The 21,911-nt window shown below is 33.6% G+C and overlaps 1 protein-coding gene across 1 annotated transcript in view; it reads right to left on the bottom strand.

The window, feature by feature from the left end:
- Positions 1–1,408: 1,408 nt before the first annotated feature.
- LOC149773150 (uncharacterized) overlaps positions 1,409–21,911 on the bottom strand; it is a 108,214-nt gene continuing 87,711 nt past the window's right edge. Inside the window, exons 11-14 of the mRNA XM_089946719.1 lie at positions 14,590–14,636; positions 11,503–11,791; positions 4,186–4,262; positions 1,409–1,696 (exon numbers count right to left, since the gene is read on the bottom strand). Coding sequence (XP_089802845.1) covers positions 1,409–1,696; positions 4,186–4,262; positions 11,503–11,791; positions 14,590–14,636 — 701 coding nt within the window. The remainder of the gene's footprint in view (positions 1,697–4,185; positions 4,263–11,502; positions 11,792–14,589; positions 14,637–21,911) is intronic.

Here is a 21,911-nt window from a genome sequence, read left to right as displayed (position 1 = left end):
AGAGTCTATGGTATTTATTATATCCATGATGTTTGGCAAACAATATAGACCGGGATTTGACAGTGCAACATGTAACAGAAGATCTAAGTCTATTTTGTGCTAAGCAAGAAATACTGAACTTGAGTTTTAAAAGCAATATCTGACAGCAGAGCTGGGTCTTTATTGTGGAAAGACAGAATCATATACATTGCCTTGCAAGATCAATATGTGACAGCAGAGCTGGGTCGATATTGTCGAAAGATAGAAGCATATACATTGCCTTGCAAGATCAATATGTGACAGCAGAGCTGGGTCTATATTGTGGAAATATAAAAACATATACATTGCCTTGCAAGATCAATATGTGACAGCAGAGGTGGGTTTGTTTTGTGGAAAGATAGAAGCATATACATTGCCTTGCAAGATCAATATGTGACAGCAGAGCTAGGTCTATATTGTGGAAAGATAGAAGCATAAACCTTGCCTTGCATGATCAATATGTGACAGCAGAGCTACGTCTATATTGTGGAAAGATAGAAGCATATCCATTGCTTTGCAAAATCAATATGTGACAGCAGAGCTGGGTCTATATTGTGGAAAGATAGAAACATATACATTGCCTTGCAAGATCAATATGTGACAGCAGAGCTGGGTCTATATTGTGGAAAGATAGAAGCATATACGTTGCCTTGCAAGATCAATATGTGACAGCAGAGCTGGGTCTATATTGTGGAAAGATAGAAGCATATGCATTGCCTTGCAAGATCAATATGTGACAGCAGAGCTGGGTCTATAGTGTGGAAAGATAGAAGCATATACATTGCCTTGCAAAATCAATATGTGACAGCAGAACAGGGTCTATATTGTGGAAAGATAGAAGCATATACATTGCCTTGCAAGATCAATATGTGACAGCAGAGCTGGGTCTATATTGTGGAAAGATAGAAACATATACATTGCCTTTCAAGATCAATATGTGACAGCAGAGCTATGTGTATATTGTGGAAAGATAGAAGCATATCCATTGCTTTGCAAAATCAATATGTGACAGCAGAGCTGGGTCTATATTGTGGAAAGATAGAAACATATACATTGCCTTGCAAGATCAATATGTGACAGCAGAGATGGGTCTATATTGTGGTAAGCGAGAAACACAGACCATGAGTTGCAAGGTAAATAGGGGACAGCAGACACTAAAGTATGGAAAAAGCACATAGCGTAATCTGCCAGTGCAGTATGTAACTGCAAATCTAGGTCTATCCTGAACACGGATCTTAATCTGCTATTCGAACATTGATTTTGTAGCAGATTAGTGCGCACCGTGCTCAGAATACAAGAAAATGCACTATTTTAATTTGAATTTACTAGAAGCATTTGTCTGGTAACAAGTGTGAACATTTAGACTCGGTATTTTAATTTACTTGTTGTATTAAGAATCCATGATATCTTTAATATCTTTGGCAGTCTTGCGGATTTCATCTATTCCTATTCCTACACCAGCGCTTGTCAAAACATCTATCAAGACATCATAGTTTCCTACAGAAATTATCCCTTTTTCTTCAAAAGCAGAGAACAGGTCATCCATACTTTCGACTTTTTCCAGAGGTTTTGTTTCAATATATGTTTTTGCCATTCGCTTTATGCCCTTCATTGAGTCTTTTGTTATAAGTCCATCCAATTTAACAGACAGCTGATTGTGTTTTCTTTTGGCCTTGATCTGAAAACAAAATACATACTTATTACAAGTATCATAACTTGATTGAAGCAATAAATATAGGGAACACTTTGAGCTAAATACTGTTAAAGATATTATATTTTCAATTCCTGTTTTTATGCTTACGTTTATGTTTTAGTTTTATACTCCATAGCGTTGTTCTCTTTGCATAGAAAAAAAACGATTTTAAAATGAGTGATTAAACATAGGAAAATATATTTTCAGTCACATGTTAACTTGCGAAGGAGAGATGTTTGTTTATAAGTTAGTTTTCTAATATTCTCATATCATGCCTTGCAATTAGGATCCACCTGCAAGGGCACATTAAAGAATAAATCTAAATAATTTTATGTTTTATAAAGTTTTTTTAAAAATATTATTCTGTTATTCTCGTCTATACTTTATTTCCATGAAACATATTCTACTTTCTGTATTAAGTGGGTTATTTAAATTGCGCCTTTGTAAAAAGATGATTATATATATATATATATATATATATATATATATATATATATATATATATATATATATATATATATATATATATATATATATATATATATATATATGCAAGTAACAATTATGTTATAGACAGGTGGCAGTTTATGCAGCAATTTGATTACATTTTGCTTTAATCCGAAACATATTTATCAAACATAATTTAATGTGTGAAGTAAATAGGAGTCTTTAATCGATTTATTTCCATTGCTTAATACTTGACAATTTTATGTTTTAAAATTCGCAATTTCTGTCAATTTATTTTAGACAGATCATTTTTCAATTGTATCTTATGTAGAGTATCATAAACAGTTGATTAGATGCATTTGCCATTCTTTGTTACATCCATTCGAGCATACTTTATAAAGTGTAAGTAGAACGTACAATTTGCATTAAATCAACATTAGTCTCTTTTATTTTTAAATAAACGCTTAGTGTCATCTTAACTATAATTCAAGCACGGCTTTCAGCCCGTTCTAATTATACGAGCTGACGTATTGAACATATTCTACGGAAATTAAATTATACGGGGAGTGCTACTTTAAGAAGCTTTAGCATGTGCGTCATTCATCAACTAATTATATATATATATATATATATATATATATATATATATATATATATATATATATATATATATATATATATATATATATATATATATATATATATATATATATATTTCATTCTTAACACAAATTTGGCTACTTTTTGTCGTGTTTGCTTATAGGTTTATTTTCTGCGGATTTTCACTGTATTTAAATCAATGCCTTTCATAATCAACGAGAAAAGACCATGACAAAAAATGCATAATTTCCCTTGTTGACAATAACTGAAAATTCCATATCGGTAGGCCGTCACAAGAAATATTTTATGTCTTATTGCCAATAACTCAAGTAACTGATTATCTACGCTTTATTGGAAGGACACAAATAATCATTGGTTCATTTTGTAATTGACGTGGGTATTTGTTTCAATCAGTCGATGACCTTTACGGCATGCAGAAAGTGCTTCTTGTCTAAATAACAGTACAGATAATGCAAATGATAAGGTGTCTTGTACGTGAAAAGCAAATTATTTTCTTACTGATATCTTAGGACTTTCAAAAATGCATGTGCATACATTATTATATAGATATAGCAGGAGCATATATTTATAATTTTATATATTCATGTTTTAATTAGACAGAAGTAGGTATTTTATTATTTTATGTAATTAATGTTCATTGATGAGTGAAATAAAGTCATCAGTTGCAATTATTGTGCTATTCTCATTTTACACATATTTAGCCATTTAGGCAACCTTGAACCAGGATTACCTGTTGAGTTTTGTTTACTCTGAGCAATGAAGCTACCCTGATTAATGTTCATTTGTATTACAAGTGGTAAGTAACTTTCTGATTGGTTAGTTTGCTACTTGTCTGCATAAAGTACATAGCATGCACAGCATATTAGTGGTGGTCATTCCATTGGAGCTTCTGAAGGGTGCTGGTCATGGAATTGGAGTAAGAAAAGTGCCTGATGATTCTTTTGCTTCAAGAAAAATGTGACTTGACCTTTGTCCAATATGAAAAGGTAAATCTATTTATAATATGGTTAATTAACAGTTTATTTTATATGTACTCTGTATATTTATCTGAAATGTATGTTGATGTATTTTAATACCTTTAATAGGTTATCAACCTGCATATTCTCTTCTGAGCCTATCATTCTGTCCGTACACTTGTCTGTCTGTCTGTCTGCTCTCTAAGTTTGCTCTACACACTGATTGTTGTGTTTAGATTTATTTGGTCCACTATCTCTCTAGTTGGATAATTAATACATATATGGGGTAGTGCGTTATTCGTATTGAGTGTACTGTAAACATAAACAATGTATACATGCAGAACAATAATGCATTGATGATGGTATTATTTATAGTTGTATTAAATTTATTTTATTGTTTTTGCAGGGTGTAACAAAGCAGGAGAAATGTATTTATCTCCATTTACCAACCTGGTGCACAATAAAACCCAATATCTTATAACAAATACTGAACTTGTATTTTCTGTTCTGTGATAAGAAGGCAAGTGCTGTAATATAGATACATATAAACTTTTCCAGGGGTAGGTAGGTAAAATATATACAATTAAAAGTCCTGAAACTTGATGAACATCTTGGCAATCGAGCGTTGTATATTTATCTACTCACAAGTAATCCTTCTTTTAAGCCTGTGTTACTGTTTGCATACTTTATAAAACAAAACAATAAAAATAACACATTTTGTACTAACTAGTAACATGACCGTCCAGGGCATCTCTGTATCCTCCCATCCTGCTTCATACATTGGATCAGTGTGACTTCACTGGATATTTCCAATTGTCCATATTCTGCATTTTTGTGCCATCATGTATACAATATTTTTTCTTCAAATGCAAGTTAGAGGTAGTAACTAATGAATAATGATTGGGCTATATACATCATAGAAAAGGAAATATTATTTCCACACACACGTTTTTATAAAAGGATAATTTGGATGTAAAATCTCTTGTCCTAAACACTTTTAAAATCCTGGAATAATCATTTGATCATATTTTCTAATATACTTACAGATTGTTTTTTCGTGACACTAGTGATGCTTCCACTTCCAACGGTTCCTAAATATATATATATATATATATATATATATATATATATATATATATATATATATATATATATATATATATATATATATATATATATATATATATATATATAGGATGTCTGTGAGGACACTCAAACAGATGTTAGACAAAATGCGTTGTATTGCAGAAATATTACAAATATCCAAAATGTATTAGGTCAGTATAAAACAAAACGTTAAAGTAAATAGAAATTTAAACAATTTGGCCAGAAGGTCAATATATTTTCATTAATCACATATATAAAGAGTTGTAAATTGAAAACAATTATTTCATATGTTGACTTCATTTAGCTGTAATACGATCCGATAATATTAAAAAACAAACACGATCCAATAATATTAATAACAATATTATAATGATGATAAGTGTTAGGTATGTTTATAATTTATGAAGAAAACTAATTCTTAAAATTACGGCCAATGAGCAGAGAGGAAAATGATAAAAATAATGACGTATTGATTATTTTATTCAATTTTAACAATGAAAAATATAGATATGTGTTCGGACATACGGAAATGAATCGTCTCTCTCGGTCCATCGCAAATTTAAATACACCTCCTCAAGGGTACTCTTTGGTCCACGTTTCGAAGTTTTATACTCTCTGATGCAATATTCTGAACATGAATATTTCTTTATACTGTTTGTTTGGTTGTACAATATATAGACAGTAGAACATTCAAAATATATTAAGACACATGTACCCTTGCTCAACTCAAATCAGTTATGAACAACTTCATTTATCCTAATTAAAGAAGCTTGCACCTTTGGAATAAGATTTGGTTTGACATTTGTTAGGTTAAATGGAATGAAGAATATTCCGGTAGATTGTAATTCTGTCAGATAAATGCTGTTATTTACAGGAGATGGGTTACGATTCATTGTGGACCGGACGGAGACTTAAAGTAACGCTGAACTACATTGAACGAGTAGCGAGTAATGAAAATATTTCCAGACGACGTGTAAATGAAATCAGTCATGACTAGATCCCATTTAAATTAACAAGAGGACCGACTAAGCGTCAGACTACTCACCCAACAATGGATTAAAGACCTCACTATATATTTCCAATTGATCATAATATGTATTCCTTGGTGCCATCTTGTGTAAAATGTTTGTTTTAAATGCATATTATAGGTAGTATCTAATGAATAATGACTGTCTTATGTACAACATTGTAAAGAGAATATTATTTACACGAACACGTCTTTTGAAATCAAATTCATGTTTACTGAAACTCGATTGAAACTGATCGTATTGAGCACCCAGTTGTTATATAGACTGTTAATGTGTTTGTTGCTTGCCTTGTCATTAACATCATATAGTTGTTATATAGACTGTTAATGTGTTTGTTGCTTGCCTTGTCATTAACACCATATAGTTGTTATATAGACTGTTAATGTGTTTGTTGCTTGCCTTGTCATTAACACCATATAGTTGTTATATAGACTGTTAATGTGTTTGTTGCTTGCCTTGTCATTAACACCATATAGTTGTTATATAGACTGTTAATGTGTTTGTTGCTTGCCTTGTCATTAACATCATATAGTTGTTATATAGACTGTTAATGTGTTTGTTGCTTGCCTTGTCATTAACACCATATAGTTGTTATGTAGGCTGTTAATGTGTTTGTTGCTTGCCTTGTCATTAACATCATATAGTTGTTATGTAGACTGTTAATGTGTTTGTTGCTTGCCTTGTCATTAACACCATATAGTTGTTATATAGACTGTTAATCTGTTTCTTGCTTGCCTTGTCATTAACACCATATAGTTGTTATATAGACTGTTAATCTGTTTCTTGCTTGCCTTGTCATTAACACCATATAGTTGTTATATAGACTGTTAATCTGTTTCTTGCTTGCCTTGTCATTAACACCATATAGTTGTTATATAGACTGTTAATCTGTTTCTTGCTTGCCTTGTCATTAACACCATATAGTTGTTATATAGACTGTTAATGTGTTTGTTGCTTGCCTTGTCATTAACACCATATAGTTGTTATATAGACTGTTAATGTGTTTGTTGCTTGCCTTGTCATTAACACCATATAGTTGTTATATAGACTGTTAATGTGTTTGTTGCTTGCCTTGTCATTAACACCATATAGTTGTTATATAGACTGTTAATGTGTTTGTTGCTTGTCTTGTCATTAACGCCATATAGTTGTTATACAGACTGTTAAAGTGTTTGTTGCTTGCCTTGTCATTAACATCATATAGTTGTTATATAGACTGTTAATGTGTTTGTTGCTTGCCTTGTCATTAACACCATATAGTTGTTATATAGACTGTTAAGTGTTTGTTGCTTGCCTTGTCGTTAAACCATATAGTTGTTATATAGACTGTTAATCTGTTTGTTGCTTGCCTTGTCATTAACACCATATAGTTGTTATATAGACTGTTAATGTGTTTGTTGCTTGCCTTGTCGTTAACACCATATAGTTGTTATATGGACTGTTAATGTGTTTGTTGCTTGCCTTTTCGTTAACAACATATTTGTTATATAGACTGTTAATGTGTTTGTTGCTTGCCTTGTCATTAACACCATATAGTTGTTATATAGACTGTTAATGTGTTTGTTGCTTGCCTTGTCATTAACATCATATGGTTGTTATATAGACTGTTAATGTGTTTGTTGCTTGCCTTGTCATTAACATCATATAGTTGTTATATAGACTGTTAATCTGTTTGTTTCTTTAATTGTCATTAACATCATAACACCACACATTAACAGATGTTATAAATATATTCTTGCTAAACTCCATTGAATTGTATGTAATGTTGAACATATATGTAAGATATGTAATATTGAATGTGATACATTCATAGGGATATATGTTGATGATACATTAATATAGAAACGTCATATAGATATTGTCTGTAACACTACAACATTGAAACAATCCCGAATGCAAAGATTGAAGACATATATACCTATGCATTCAAGAGGTCTATCCTATTCAAATCAGATATTGCTTATTTTAGACTACTGGTGCACAGTATATGGCTCATACATACAAACTAATATTGATCGTATCATCCAAGGTTGAAAAGTATGCAGACAATTGCATTGGAGGTCCATCCAATAACACAATCTGCAGACAGGTATAAGTTTGGTAACAAGCTCTCTTTGCACATACTTGTATTTTAATTTCTAATGTCGTTCTTGCTTTGACAACGCTTCCCTTGAATGAAATGCATGAGAAACTTTTTAATACTGTGTGTGTATTATTAAAACTCAATGTCAAACCTGCTTATCAAACTACCCAGTACCCCATGTGAGAATGCCTACGAATTTGACTGCATGAGTTGTACTATTTAAAAATAGATATTATCAATAGAAGTTATTTGAAGACTGTGTTAGACCATTATTGTGTCCCTGATGTCCTTTCGTTTGCCAGTCCATCCCTGGCAGAGAGGTAATCACTTTTACATATCACTAATATTTCATTTCTGCCAGAATGGGTTTGAATTTCATCTTTGTAAATATTGTAATGCGAGAAAGTTCGTCATTAGCTTCGCATGTGTTAGTGGTCCTTCTCAGAGTCATTTGGTGTTATTTCACCACCAAAATACGCTGGCCGCCACTTGCAACATATGATGTGTTGCAATGTAGCGCCAAACAGAGGAAAACCAAACGATCTGGTGTCAAACCATTGTAACCTTGCAATGGGTAACATGTCCAAGCTAATGATTCTAACGTTGCGCTGTTTTAGAGTTATACTTTTCATAATGGTATCCGATTCATCATCCTCTATTTCACAATTCCTATGTTCCAGATATTTCTTGTCATTAATTATTTATGTTTTGTAATATGTATTAAAACCATTAATACTAACAGTAAGATTCTTTCTTTTTATATATCTCCAATCGTAGTTTCGTATAATATAAAATATGTTGCAGATTATGTTAAGCTGGTGTAATTAATGTATCTGACATTTCAGTATTAGTTTCTGATTTTCAGTTAAATATGAATTAGTCCATAGCCATGATACCGTGGACCAAAGATTACTCATGAGCAGGAGGTATTAAAAAATGCCATGGACCGATGGAGATAATTCATTACCATATGTCTGCTGTTCGGACAAATATCCACATTATAATTCTACTCACGATTACTTAATTTAACTCTGTCAGAAGACAGTATTGTTAAATTTAATAAGTGTAGTCTTATATAATAGTCTGAATATGAAGTATTTATCATAGACATTGATGTAATCATAAACAAACTGATCACACGTACACTCATATGCACAGACAGGCAAACATGCACATAGATTATCTACCTACTAGGGATGAAACGCTTCATCGATTTATCGATGCATCGATACGTTTGTTGTACCGGTACACATATTGATACAAGTGGCGGAAAATCGATACAAATCGATACCTACCGTTTGCAATCTGTTTTTCATCTTCAGCAGTCGTTAATAATTATTAGTCGTCTGTCGTCTTGTACGTTTAATTGAGTATTCATCTGAGAAAGCTGCCGCGGGTACATGCACTCAATTTTGTTAGTAAAAACAACAAAAAGACAATAACTATCTAGTATTCTACCATATTAGCACAAAGTGACGTGGTTCCTATATACTGCCACCCACTACCTCCTCCAACCAATGCTGATTATTTATCCCAATAGCTTCTTCAACATAAAGGAGATATTCCTATTCATCATTTATTAAGTATTTGTATGCAACGTTTCTTTGTTGATTTTGTATCTTGCCTTCTTGGTCGAATTTGAAAGCTATAATACTGGACTCACGCAAAGAAATGTGCTACACTGAATTCTGATTAGTAGTTATTGTTTGTTCTGGTCAAGGGTAAACAATAACCACCAATCAACATTTAAAGTAGCTTATTTGCTGCGTGACAATCAGGAGGTATTAGCAAAGCTAAAGAGAACTCGACGCAAAAGGTGACCAAGAAATGTTCTTGAAAAATACATAAAAAACCACTCTGACAGGGCCTGTGAGTCATACTATTTTTACGAGTTGGTGCGCTTGAAGCTGTGATGCACGATAACTCCGACAAATTAGTTGAAAGTTGCGCACATGAAAATGTACTCGGGGCAGTAAATAATCTGTATTTAAACGTTCACCCTTAATATGCTTTTCACGACATTAGTTGCGCCAGTAAATGTATCGATTGTCGCGACATCTATTTTTCGGGTAGGCAACTATTTAACTCGGCTCAACGTTTCTTTTTGACATGAATGGTTGTTAATTTAAATTTGACCGCCACAGTGAGTGAAACCGGGGACAAGTGTTTTGTGTTTTGAACCTCACATCAATGAAGTTTTACAATGCGCGTTTAAAAGACGTTCTACGAAGAAAACTGGCTAAGTCCCAGTGTGGTTCTTCTTTAGACGTAGAATTCGTTTCAGCAAATACTTGCTGATGATAGTTATGATATTCATAATTTTTAACGTCATCATTCAACATATTAGCTGAGCTTGAAACGTGTTAATGATGATACCAGTAGGTGATTAGGATCCCGAAAATGGCGTTAAATACCTGACCGATATGCATCCTGGATGTACAAATTATGCGGCATATATGTCAATCACCCTTTTAGTAAGTGTAGAAAAGGCAGAATACCAATTAAAATTAAAGTACCGACAATTTAAAAGCAGAATGGAATTTTTATTTCTTTTTTCAAACAGATTAGGCTTGTTGGTTCATGTTCTTCAAAACCATATATTCCTATTTTTATTAATATAAACTGAATAAATAAGAAAAAAATGAAATTAAACGGTAAACATATTTATTGGATCAATATACCTATGTCCGGTGGCAAAGGTTAATCCTGCATGTGATTAAATGGAGCGCTTAAATTGCCCAGAATATTAAATAAAGATCAATCCTAACAGGTAGCCTATTTGTAAGTGTTTTTGTTATCTTGTGATGGACAAGAATTGCATTTAATAGATGTTAAGTATATATCTGTCTGTAATCTGTGTACTGGAAATATAACAAGTACATGACATAAAAGTGCACCACATACCACTGACAGACCTTCTAAAGATGAAAACATCACCCAGTTCATATGCGTATCGATAATATATCGTATCGTGAAAAGTGTATCGTGAATTGTATCGATACGCGACACAGGCGAATCGTTTCAACCCCATTAACTACACAGCTACATACAGATAAAAGCAAGCATGTAAATACTACCTCTATATATGTACACATAAATACAGAGGCAAATATACACAAGCCATAAGTACGGACACACATATACACAAAGATGCAATCATGTACATTCGCACAAAGGCAAGCATGAACATACATTATCTACTTACAAACAAGCAAGCATGTGCATATCATATCTAGCTGCACTTATGCATGCACACAGTCAAGTATCTATTACTGAGTAAGATCTAATGTCGTACAGTTTGCTGATAGGTCAGTCTAGATATACTTGTTTCAGCAATAATTTAAGCAAGCAACATAAACCTTGACTTAGCAATTCAATATGGAACAGCAGATTTAGGTCTACATTGTGCTAAGCAATGAGCATAGACCTTGATCTGATAGTACTGCATATCTGCAGATCTGGGAGTACACTATGTGCCAGCAGCTCCGTTTTTACATTGCAGATGTATTGCATGCAATTTGGTACACATAATGTAAGCAAATGCTCTACCTGGACAGCTTTGCATATCTTTGATATCTTTGGCTGTTTTTCGGATTACATCCACCCATCCTTCAACCCCAGCATCTGTCACAACCTCTATCAATTTGTCATACTCTCCTACACCAATTAAACCTTTTGCTTCAAGAACGGACAATAGTTCATTCAAGGTTTTGATTTTTTCCACAACATTCAGTCCAAGATATGTTCCTGCCATTCGTTTTATTTTCGTAAATGATTCGTCTCTAACATTTTCATGCAACGTAAGATAGAGCTGATTGTGTATCCTCCTTGCCTCAGTCTGAAAAGAAAATTAAGCACACGTTTAACAAATGCTTTTACGTTACTGTAGGAATCAAACTAAAACAATATTGAGAAAAATATTTTCAGCACTTCCTAAGTTGTATATAAAATGATGAATGCAAGTTGATATGCATTGCATACTAAACACGAACGTGTAAAGAAGAGATGTGTAAGAAAATGTATTGTATATTTTATTAAAGTATTAGTATGCATTATAAATACTTTTCATTTGAATTTATGAAACTAACCAATGATTAAATTTGTACATTCATTTAATGTCAGACATTTTGTTTGTTAAGAAGAAACATGGGAGCAAAACTTTAAAATCAGGCTGAGGGAACTTCAAATAAACCTGCAATTATTACCAAATGGCCTATATATGTCGGAAAAGAAATATGTATTGATGTCTTTATAAAATAGATCATACATCCATTGTTTTTAGAATTAAATTGTCTTTCTATATATTGACAGGCGATGCATTTTATGGGAACTCTGACTTTTGATTCAAAACTTTCTTATGCATGAAATTAATACAAATGTTCAAACCATGATGACTTACATTATTTGCAATGAATATCAATACAATTTGATATTTACAAATAAAGTTATCTGTACCTATTAATTCAAACGGATCTGTTTAACCATGATACGTTGTCAAAAGTTTCATCAAGAGTTCATTTATACATATACAGTTTATACATCTTACATCCACCATGAAATATATTATAAAGTGTTTCAAATATAATTTATAAAAACCATATTGGTAACATGCAAGATAAATTAAAATTTATATGTGATCTCTGTGTTTTCTCCCTCGCCGATAAGCTATCAGTGATGGCTCATATAGCTTAAATTTAGATCCACAGATGGCCATACATCTTCTTAGCACCATTGCAATGTTTCCTCTACAGATTCATTTCTACAGCACACTTTATAAAAAATTGTATCTCACCACAGGACTTGACATTTAATACTAATTGGCCCATTTATATTAAACTAAACATAGTACATTTATCTTAGTTTTTACCTGATTCTCATATAGTCGTACATTTTGACCCGTTTTCCAGTTGGGAGAAACTGTATCAGACAAATTTACCAAGTTTTTTTTTTCAGGTGTTAAAATGCATTTGTTTGGTGCAAACAATTATTATGATATACATATATGTATATTGCTACTTCATTTTTAATAGGAAACAAACAAGATAAATTCATTTCGTGGCATTCCCTTATGTAAGTCAGTTTCTGGTTTAGTGCTCTCAGAATGGTATTAACTCTACCATAACAATGTAATCAGTACTCCCCTCTCAGTGTTACAACAATGTAAGCAGCAAACGTCTTTCACTGTCGCAACTACATTATCAAGCTGATTACATGTTAATCTCACAATACATAATTCCGTGTCACTGTCATATCTATGCAATTCCATAATTCCATGTCACTGACATGACAGTACAGTTCATAATCCCTTATCACTGTTACAACAATGCAATTCATAATCCGCCGTCACTATCATAACAATGTATGTGATTATGTCTTGTCACTGTCACAATTTTTACAGTTTTTGTTGGATTTGTGAGTTCAAAAATGAGATTATCGTCATCATTGATCAAGCTGCATGTTTCTATGGTCAGCATGCAAACATTTAGATTGTTTTTACAATTTGTACTGTGGCGAAGAATTCTATGATGGCGTACAGACCTGAAATGGTGTCTCTTCATACTTAAATAAAATTAATTGATCTGTCTGTTGAAAAACATGCTTACACTGGTTAATAAAATAGGTTACTGGCATTTTCATCAGTATAATTATTATATTAACCTAAAATGCTTTATTAATATGTCTTAAACCCCCCTTGATTCGTTTTCAGACTGTAACTACTTTCTTCAATATGCCTCAAATCATACAAAACTTAACATGTTACAGGGTGCCTTGATTAAAATGTTATCAAGTTTAAGTTATGAGCAGTGTCATAACATTGCAAATCATAATCTCATGTCACTGCAACAACAACGACTTCCCTAATATGCTTTCATTATTACATTACATTATATTTCGAGAAGCACTTAAATTAAGCAGCATTTAATACATGAGATATGGACTAACATATTTATCTAACTACCTGTACGTTACAAGTACATTTAATAATTTATGTGTATAACTGATAATTTGCAATGCTTTCAGGACAATACGTATAGTTTAGAAGTCCTATAAATAAAATACAACTGTAGTGAATGTATAAGACGTCATATATAAAGAATCTTAAATATGTTTCTACTTCAAATGAAAGTTACGAAATTATTTAAAGAATATTGATAGCAAGCAACACATTAAAAGCAAACTAACATGGCATGTACAGTGTATGTTATCAACTCAATATGATATCGTACTTAATACAACTGAGATAATTGTTTTAAAAGTCCCTCGAATCCAGGCTTTGCAGAACTAAGCATCAATTCGGCTCACCGTTTAAATTAAAAATGGTGGGAATGCAACAAATGCACATACTTGTTTTCACTTCTACGAGTTCTCAGTAAAGGAAATGAGCTATTGTTACATGTCATGGCCATCACTCAGGAATGAGGAAATGTTTTATGGTCCCTTTGTTGAAACAAACTCCAGGCTTGTGTTTCAGGAATACTGGCTATGTTGGGCAGACACGTGGTGCAATATGGTCATATGGAGACTAGCATATTTACAAATAGATCTTTATATAGCAAAATACTTGGGATATAATATTACTTGTCATGACAAGAACTTTATTTTAATCGAATGGATCTAATTTTAGAATTTACTTACAGATATATCTTCCATAACCCTATCAGTGCTTGTACATCCATGTGCTCCTAAAATATACATTAAAAGATAAAATTATAATGTGTGTGCAACCGCTGAAACATACAAATTACAAGTATAAACTAATTTTCCAAAGGTTGTAAAGAAATTTTGTAAGCAACTGGCTAATTAATGCAAGCTATGCAGTAAACGCATTTGTTTTGTTTAGACAAATTTGAATAGCGTTAACTGCATCACGACATATATAAAAATATTTAGCAAGAGAACCAAGTGGGTCTAAACTTATTCACCTGATAACTGACATGTAAGTTTTCAACGTACATTCATATACGTATCGAAACAGTAGAATGTTTAGAAATGTTTGGAAACACTAAGTTGACACATTGCATTTTATGTTTGTGTTGGTGAGCTTATTCTTTCTACAATATAGTCACAATTGTTCAACATAAACATCACACGATTATTTATAGACATTCCTTTTGTTTCTAAGGTAATACATTTGGGAAGCGAATTCTATAGATTATCATCAGAGAAGGCAAATGATTTTAAGTATTGGTTGTGCGCGGACAGCTGTTCTGCAGTGATAATGTGCACTGGCTTTCAGATCAGCTGCCAGTCAACACATGTTGATAATAGTATTCAGCCAAAAATCATCTTGAGAATATGGTAAAGTTTGGATCATATGTTTACTTAGGAAGTCTTTAACAACTGTAGATTTATGTGTTGGTACATTGTCTTGGATTCATTGATAACTCAGGCTCTGGTACGGTGTATAATACTTTGCTAGCAGTCGGACAACACTGGTATAATTTGTGATCTTGGCTTATGCTTTCCGATCCGAACCTTATAATTTCTTGCGTTGGGTTTAAAAACATCGCTCATCTATCACAGATTATTTTGAGTTTCCAAATAATTTCTAAATACATTAAAACAGAGGAAGATTAAATGCATGTGATATTTCTTGCACTGTGCGGTCAGTTATGAAAGCTACATATTTCTGAACAATGGGGTTCACTTTAAGCTTAAAAAATCTATGGAAATGGTCACAAATATTTTAGTAGGTTTCACAGAGAGGATTGCAGCTTGATTAAGTAAAGATTCTTTGGGAAATGTAATTCACATTACAATTGTGTTTTCGTTTTTGGCAAAATGATTACTCAATAACAATAGCATTATGAGAATGGATGAGACGGAGAAAATGTATAAGTAATCAACCTTTATCTTGACAACAACTCAATGTACATCGTACCATCGATCTTCAGGTGAAGGGTAAAACGCTTCTCCTAATTATATCAGACTCATTATTATTAGCATGTAATCATCGTGAAGTCTGTAAGGCAAGGAAAAATGTATCGTAAGACCTGATTATCAGACGAAGTCAGGGTAAACATTATACCCAAGGCACATCATGAGGTTGCGCTGACATCAACAAGGTCTGCTGGAAGTGTATGCAGCAGCCACCAAACTAAAGTTGCTAAATATTATATGCTAGCATCAATCTCAAACGGAGAGGGAAAAGCGATACGATGACACAGAGTTCCTTTTGGGAACGACATATTAATTTAGAGAAAAGTTAATCCCTCAGTTTAAATTACTCTCCTCGATGTCCAAAATCGTCGAAAATCGTCCAGTGATACCATTACATAACCACCGATAATAATTGCTTCGTCTCAAACAGCCAGTTAGGCAATTAGTTATTTACAGATGAACGGACTACCTTGAACCATATCATTGTCCTGGCACCCCGTGTACCTTAAAAGTGGAAACAAGTTGAACGCCTGTGATTTCCTCCACAATGTAAAATCTATATTCTTTTCATCGCAATGCTTTTCTCACTAATGCCAGGTATGAAATAGCAAAATATAATGAAAGGAGTGTAAGACATGCTGTCTTGTATGTTTGAGCAGATAGTGAGCTGTCTGAAATTTTCTACGTCAATTTCCCATAAGAGAGAGATGGTTGGAAGCCCATTACATGTATAATTTCTACTGGTTCTTTTTCAGAATTAAAAAAGTTGCAGGGACTACCTAACCCAATTTCGGTTTAAACACAATAACTTGGCAATCGTCTGGGTTTGGTCAAAGTGACTAAAAGGTAAGAAACCTTGTGATTTCATCTGGCAGCAAATCTAACGACCATTAAATGATACAAAACGGAGCAAATCTGATGAAAGGCTCAATCAATATGCATGATACGAGACAGGACATTAAGCTTGCCCTGTATGTCTTAACAGCATAGTGTTATTGAAGCAACACAGTATCAAGACATGGGATTGGTTAAACAGGTCTGAAGAGGTAATGACTGTAACATATCTGGTGAAGATAATAAAAACGAATTCCCCACTGACGATGTTCTACTCGGAATGAAACTATTGAAAATGGTCGTGATTTTATGTAGATTTATCTGTAACATCTCTTCGTTTCATCGTCTGACAAGCGCGAGTCTAAAGAGGGACATTATGCTCTGGAATGATGATGTCAGAAAATTATGCTTGTGGTTTTAGATGGAATTCCCGCTGGCAGCCACTATCGTTCCCTAATTGATGCCGAGGAGAGATGTTTTCTTAGTTGAAATAAAGGAGCATTAATCTAGATGCACAGAAATAAATCTACAAGGGCGCATATATCGGTCGGTTGAAAATATATATGGCCTTGTTGAAGAGTCCAAGAAGTTATAAATACTCACTCACATGAAACCGTGTCGTCTTGAAGGCAAACCGTGAGCTAATCAATCCATACAATTTACAGTCAGGAAAAGTAAACTAGTTTGTGTTGAGTCCGAAACAAAATGACAAGATGAAATAAATGTAGTGAGTAATGCATTGCAGATGTCACCCGTTTGCAAGAGAAACCACTTGTGAAAGAATGCTTATCATAGCATGAATCAGACTCGAACACGTTCCGTTTTCTAAACAAAGGCAAGGTAAAAATAGTTGCAGTTGTCAAAACTGATATGATGTGATTGCCGTTAACTTTGAAGTCAAGAGAACTAAAACGCAACGATTATAGAGCCACCGAATAACACAAATTGCGTGGAGACGGGCGAAAGAAACAATTCAACGTCACTGAATGAAGATTACACATCACAGTAAGTTCATTTGCTATAGTGTAGTGATTAGCACCGTTAACACTTAAAGCAACACATGCATTGTTTCATGGACATAATCGTTACTTGAGCCTATATAGTAAGTGAAGGCAAGTGTAGCAAAGATGAGAGTGCCTCTAATATCTGGATAATGTTGAGATGCACATGGAACACTTGTCGATATGTTTATAGGAAAGCAAGGTCGACATACTGATTGCCATTCTATATCTTCTCAAACTTGAAACATTCGCGTTATTTGTTTACCTTCGCCATTTACCAGGCGACGGAGAACAATGCCAATATCGGGCTTTTGGTAATGAAAGCTTGAATTTAGAAAAAACGATATTGTCGTAGGTAGAAAGTTGATAATCCTCCTAATATTAAGAGACTGCAGGAAACAGATGGTAAGTTAGGTGCCTGACGCCATCAATCGCCTCCATTAACACATTAAATTTGTAAAAATGACTCAATGTCAGTTGTGGTTGACACATGACTTGAGTCAAATACTAAGAATATATTTTTACATAGGTTTAAATTTCAAGTGTAACCATTAATAATATGGGTTCATATCTTGCAGTAGGGATATTAACGGTTGCCTACAATGTACGCACTGAATTGCAAATCCATATGCGGCATGCATATTTAGAGCTATTCAATGTATCGGTAAGGCCAATGAACGGAAGTCTACAGGCTGTTTTGCAGTTCAACTGTTTATAAAAACTAACGTCTAATGAAAAGAAACCAATGGACTCTAGTCATACAACTATACCAGCATTGCAGTGGAAGCTGAATAAAGCAGCCATTTGTAGACCATCTTGCAACAATCAGCTACTCAGGTTATGCAATAAATTAAGAATTATTTGATATTTTAATAAGTCATCTCTAAAACCAAAATGCCAGTAAGACTCCCTAATGATCAAACAAATTATCGATACAAAAATTATTATTGGTTTAATCTGCAAGGTCAATGACATAATTATATTGTTAAAGGGTTGCCGTTGTAACCCTTGGTGATCCAGCTTCCCTTATAGAATGGAGGGGTGAATACAGCTCTTTTACTATGAAATTAACATTGTATGAAAGCACATATTCATAGAAACCCCCACTGGGAGAGAAATCAGTGATGTATGATATATAATGTTAATTTTGTACTTAATTTAAGGGTTTGATTTTTTATCAGCAAACGGGAATGATAATGAGCAACAGCATTCATACGTAGTAAACATGCAACTTGTCATACCAGTTATACGGTGATTTTCATGTTCAGGCTATTGCCTTTCACATACAAGAACTTTTCATGGCAGGGGAACTGTTAATGTTCATTTACATGCATGTCTGTTTAATATTCCAATTTTAGTTCCTATAGAATTTTTAATACAGTTCTTAATGGAAATAAAAGCTAATCTGCATGGTACTGGATGTGGGGGATGCTATTTTTTTTTTTTGGGGGGGGGGAGGACAAATGAGTAGAATTACCTATTACATGACAAATAGTAATATAAGTTTCATCAGAAAGCACTCACAAAATACGAGACCTTATAATTAAAAGTTCTATTCATATCCGTCAGATACAATGATTTTCATGAAGTACACATAATCTGTAAATATGATAAATTATCATTAATGTAGAGTATTACATTATATTGGAATAATTTGTCTGAAAGGCTTTGATGGCATGTCTAATTGTCTTTAAATTTAGGCTTTGATAATTGGTTCATTAGGGTAGTGCTACTATTACATTATATTAATCATCTTATTACTATACGCAGATTAATTATCCATTAGGGTTACACTGTTGTAATAATATTGGTACTAAACTTGGTTCAATAATTCCATAAGGGGTTATGATAAGTTTGCCTTGTTTGGGAAATTATCTTGCTACACTCATTTTAATAATCAAGTGTTTAGTAATTGTAATGCTACCGCCAGTCAAATAGTCTATTACAATTTATGCTATTACATTCTAATATAGCTCAGCATGCTATTGTTACAAAGTGCAAATCAACGTGTTGTTTTGCTCAGATTAATAACACATTACGGTTCATGCTTGGATTATTTAAATCATATTATTGCAACTGGCAGTTTAGTAATCCATTTTATCTCATGCTATTATGGTTCGACATGGTTCACGTTATTGTTTCAACTTGCTAATCATCTTGTTTTGCTTTGATTAATAACTCATTATGGTTCATCTTTGGATCGTTTAAATAATCTTTGTGCTGAGCTGTTTGGTAGGGCTTTGCTAGCTTTACGTTGTTGAAAAAGTGCATGCACTGAATTTAATGGTCAAGTAAGGTATGTAGTCTTGTTACATTCATTTAATCGCCTTGTTGTTACAAAGATTATAATAACCCACTTGTGCGAATGACATTGTTGCATTGCTATGATCAATCTGTTTCTAAAATTGCCTTAATAGTCCATCGGGACTCGTGTCATTGCAGCATCGTTTGTACTGCCATAAGTTTAATTTTCCACGATGGCTCCTGCTATTTGTGTACTGTTTCTTCATTATATTGGTAAACTCTCTATTAGTCCAATAATGCTCCAGTAGTCTATTGTTAAATTGTTTTTAATCATGTTGTTTTTAAATTAAGTTTAATAATTCATTAGACTCACGACATTATGATACTGCTATACATGGCTTAGTAGCCTATTAGGGTTCAAGCTACTTTGATCTTGCTTTAATTGTTTTGTTCCAACACTTGGCATTAGAGCATAGTCATATTCATCGTGTTTTTATACTTGGCAAAGCAACACCATCGGGCCAATGTTATTGTTAAAACTCTTGCAGTGTACAAACAACACTTCCTAATCGTAGCATCACAAAAATTACTGGAATAGGCAAATCTTAAGAAGAATCTTATGTTTGCTAATAATACTGATCTTAAAGACAATATATTGAACTTTAGTTGAAGGCAACAATATGCCTTTAGTAAAGATAAATATTGCCGATGCATACTGAAACTTTCATTTGTTTCGAGCGAGCAGCTTAACTTGGACGTAAATACAAGCCTAGGATCTGACAATATCAAAATATAAGTATTTTATAATTAACATTGCTTCATCTCACCTACATTTTAATATCAGTAATACTATCTCTGCCCGGCTGATTATCAAACAAATAGGTAATAGGCAAACAAACACAAGACATACCCACTCTCATTCAAGAGTAGGATACTAGTGCCGGATGGAACTCGCATGAGCCACTTTCTGAACAATGACGAATGGGCTCAGTGGGACGTTAGTGTCAGCGTGCGACTGAGTTAGATCGACCCATGAGGCAGCAAACGCTCCAACCTCATGAGGTTAAATTTTCATTTTAGACAAAATCCCTAACGGTAATGTAGGGGTAAACTTTCTTGATTGTTAACACAATCTGCATTGAAATAGTGGAAACATAAACATCAGTTGAGCGTATTATGAAGAGGAAATACGCTTCCTACCCTTAGTTCTCCAGGTGTAGGCTCCCAGACTTGACAAGCATATATATTCTGCTTATCTCATCATATACGGCTGAGACTTTTTGTCGCGCTTGTGTATTGGTGTGTGAGTTTGGACTATTAACGTAGCTTTAACAATCTGAGTCATATCGATACGATGTCTACAACGTGACAGTTCATAGTGATCTCTAGCACGTTGCAGACATGTGTCATCATGTCCCAAGCAGTCATATTCTCTTGACACCAGGCTCAACAGTCCTACCACTAACCTCTGAATGCTGAGCGCCAAGTGAGGCAGCTGCAAGTACCATTTTTATATCTTTGTTATGACTCGGACGGAGTTCAACACCGCGACCTCCCGCATCCAAAAGAGTAGCAGCCAATCAGCCTTGTTTTTGCTAAATTCCTTTCTGCCAAAGAAGACTCATAACTCTTATTGAACCACATACATATTTACTTCATAGAAAGTGCAAGAAGCTCGGGCCTAAGGTAAGCAAAACAACCATCTATCGTAAGGAAACGTTGCCAAAGGAAGCTCATCCAAACGTTTATGAGAGTAGGGTGATTAGGAGACAAAAAAGGGAAAAAAAACACAAGAAAGATTCCTTTATAGTAATTAGGAAGCAAGACTCAAGACTCCGGTCTTTACAGTCCGAAGTACCTACTTAGGTCTCATTAGTGAAAATTTGTTCCGATGGCAGGGCCTATCAACACGTTGTGAACGTTTGAAGAGGCTGCTTGGTATCCCAGAGAGTAGATACCAAGCACTGTATCTCTTCCTATAGGGACAGTTAGGATTTA

This window comes from Sinohyriopsis cumingii, unplaced genomic scaffold (genome assembly GCF_028554795.1).
Source record: "Sinohyriopsis cumingii isolate HCF-2022 unplaced genomic scaffold, ASM2855479v2 utg000873l, whole genome shotgun sequence".
NCBI lineage: Eukaryota > Metazoa > Mollusca > Bivalvia > Unionida > Unionidae > Sinohyriopsis > Sinohyriopsis cumingii.
The sequence above is the reverse complement of the archived record's forward strand: the minus strand, read 5'-3'. Positions and strand labels throughout refer to the sequence as shown.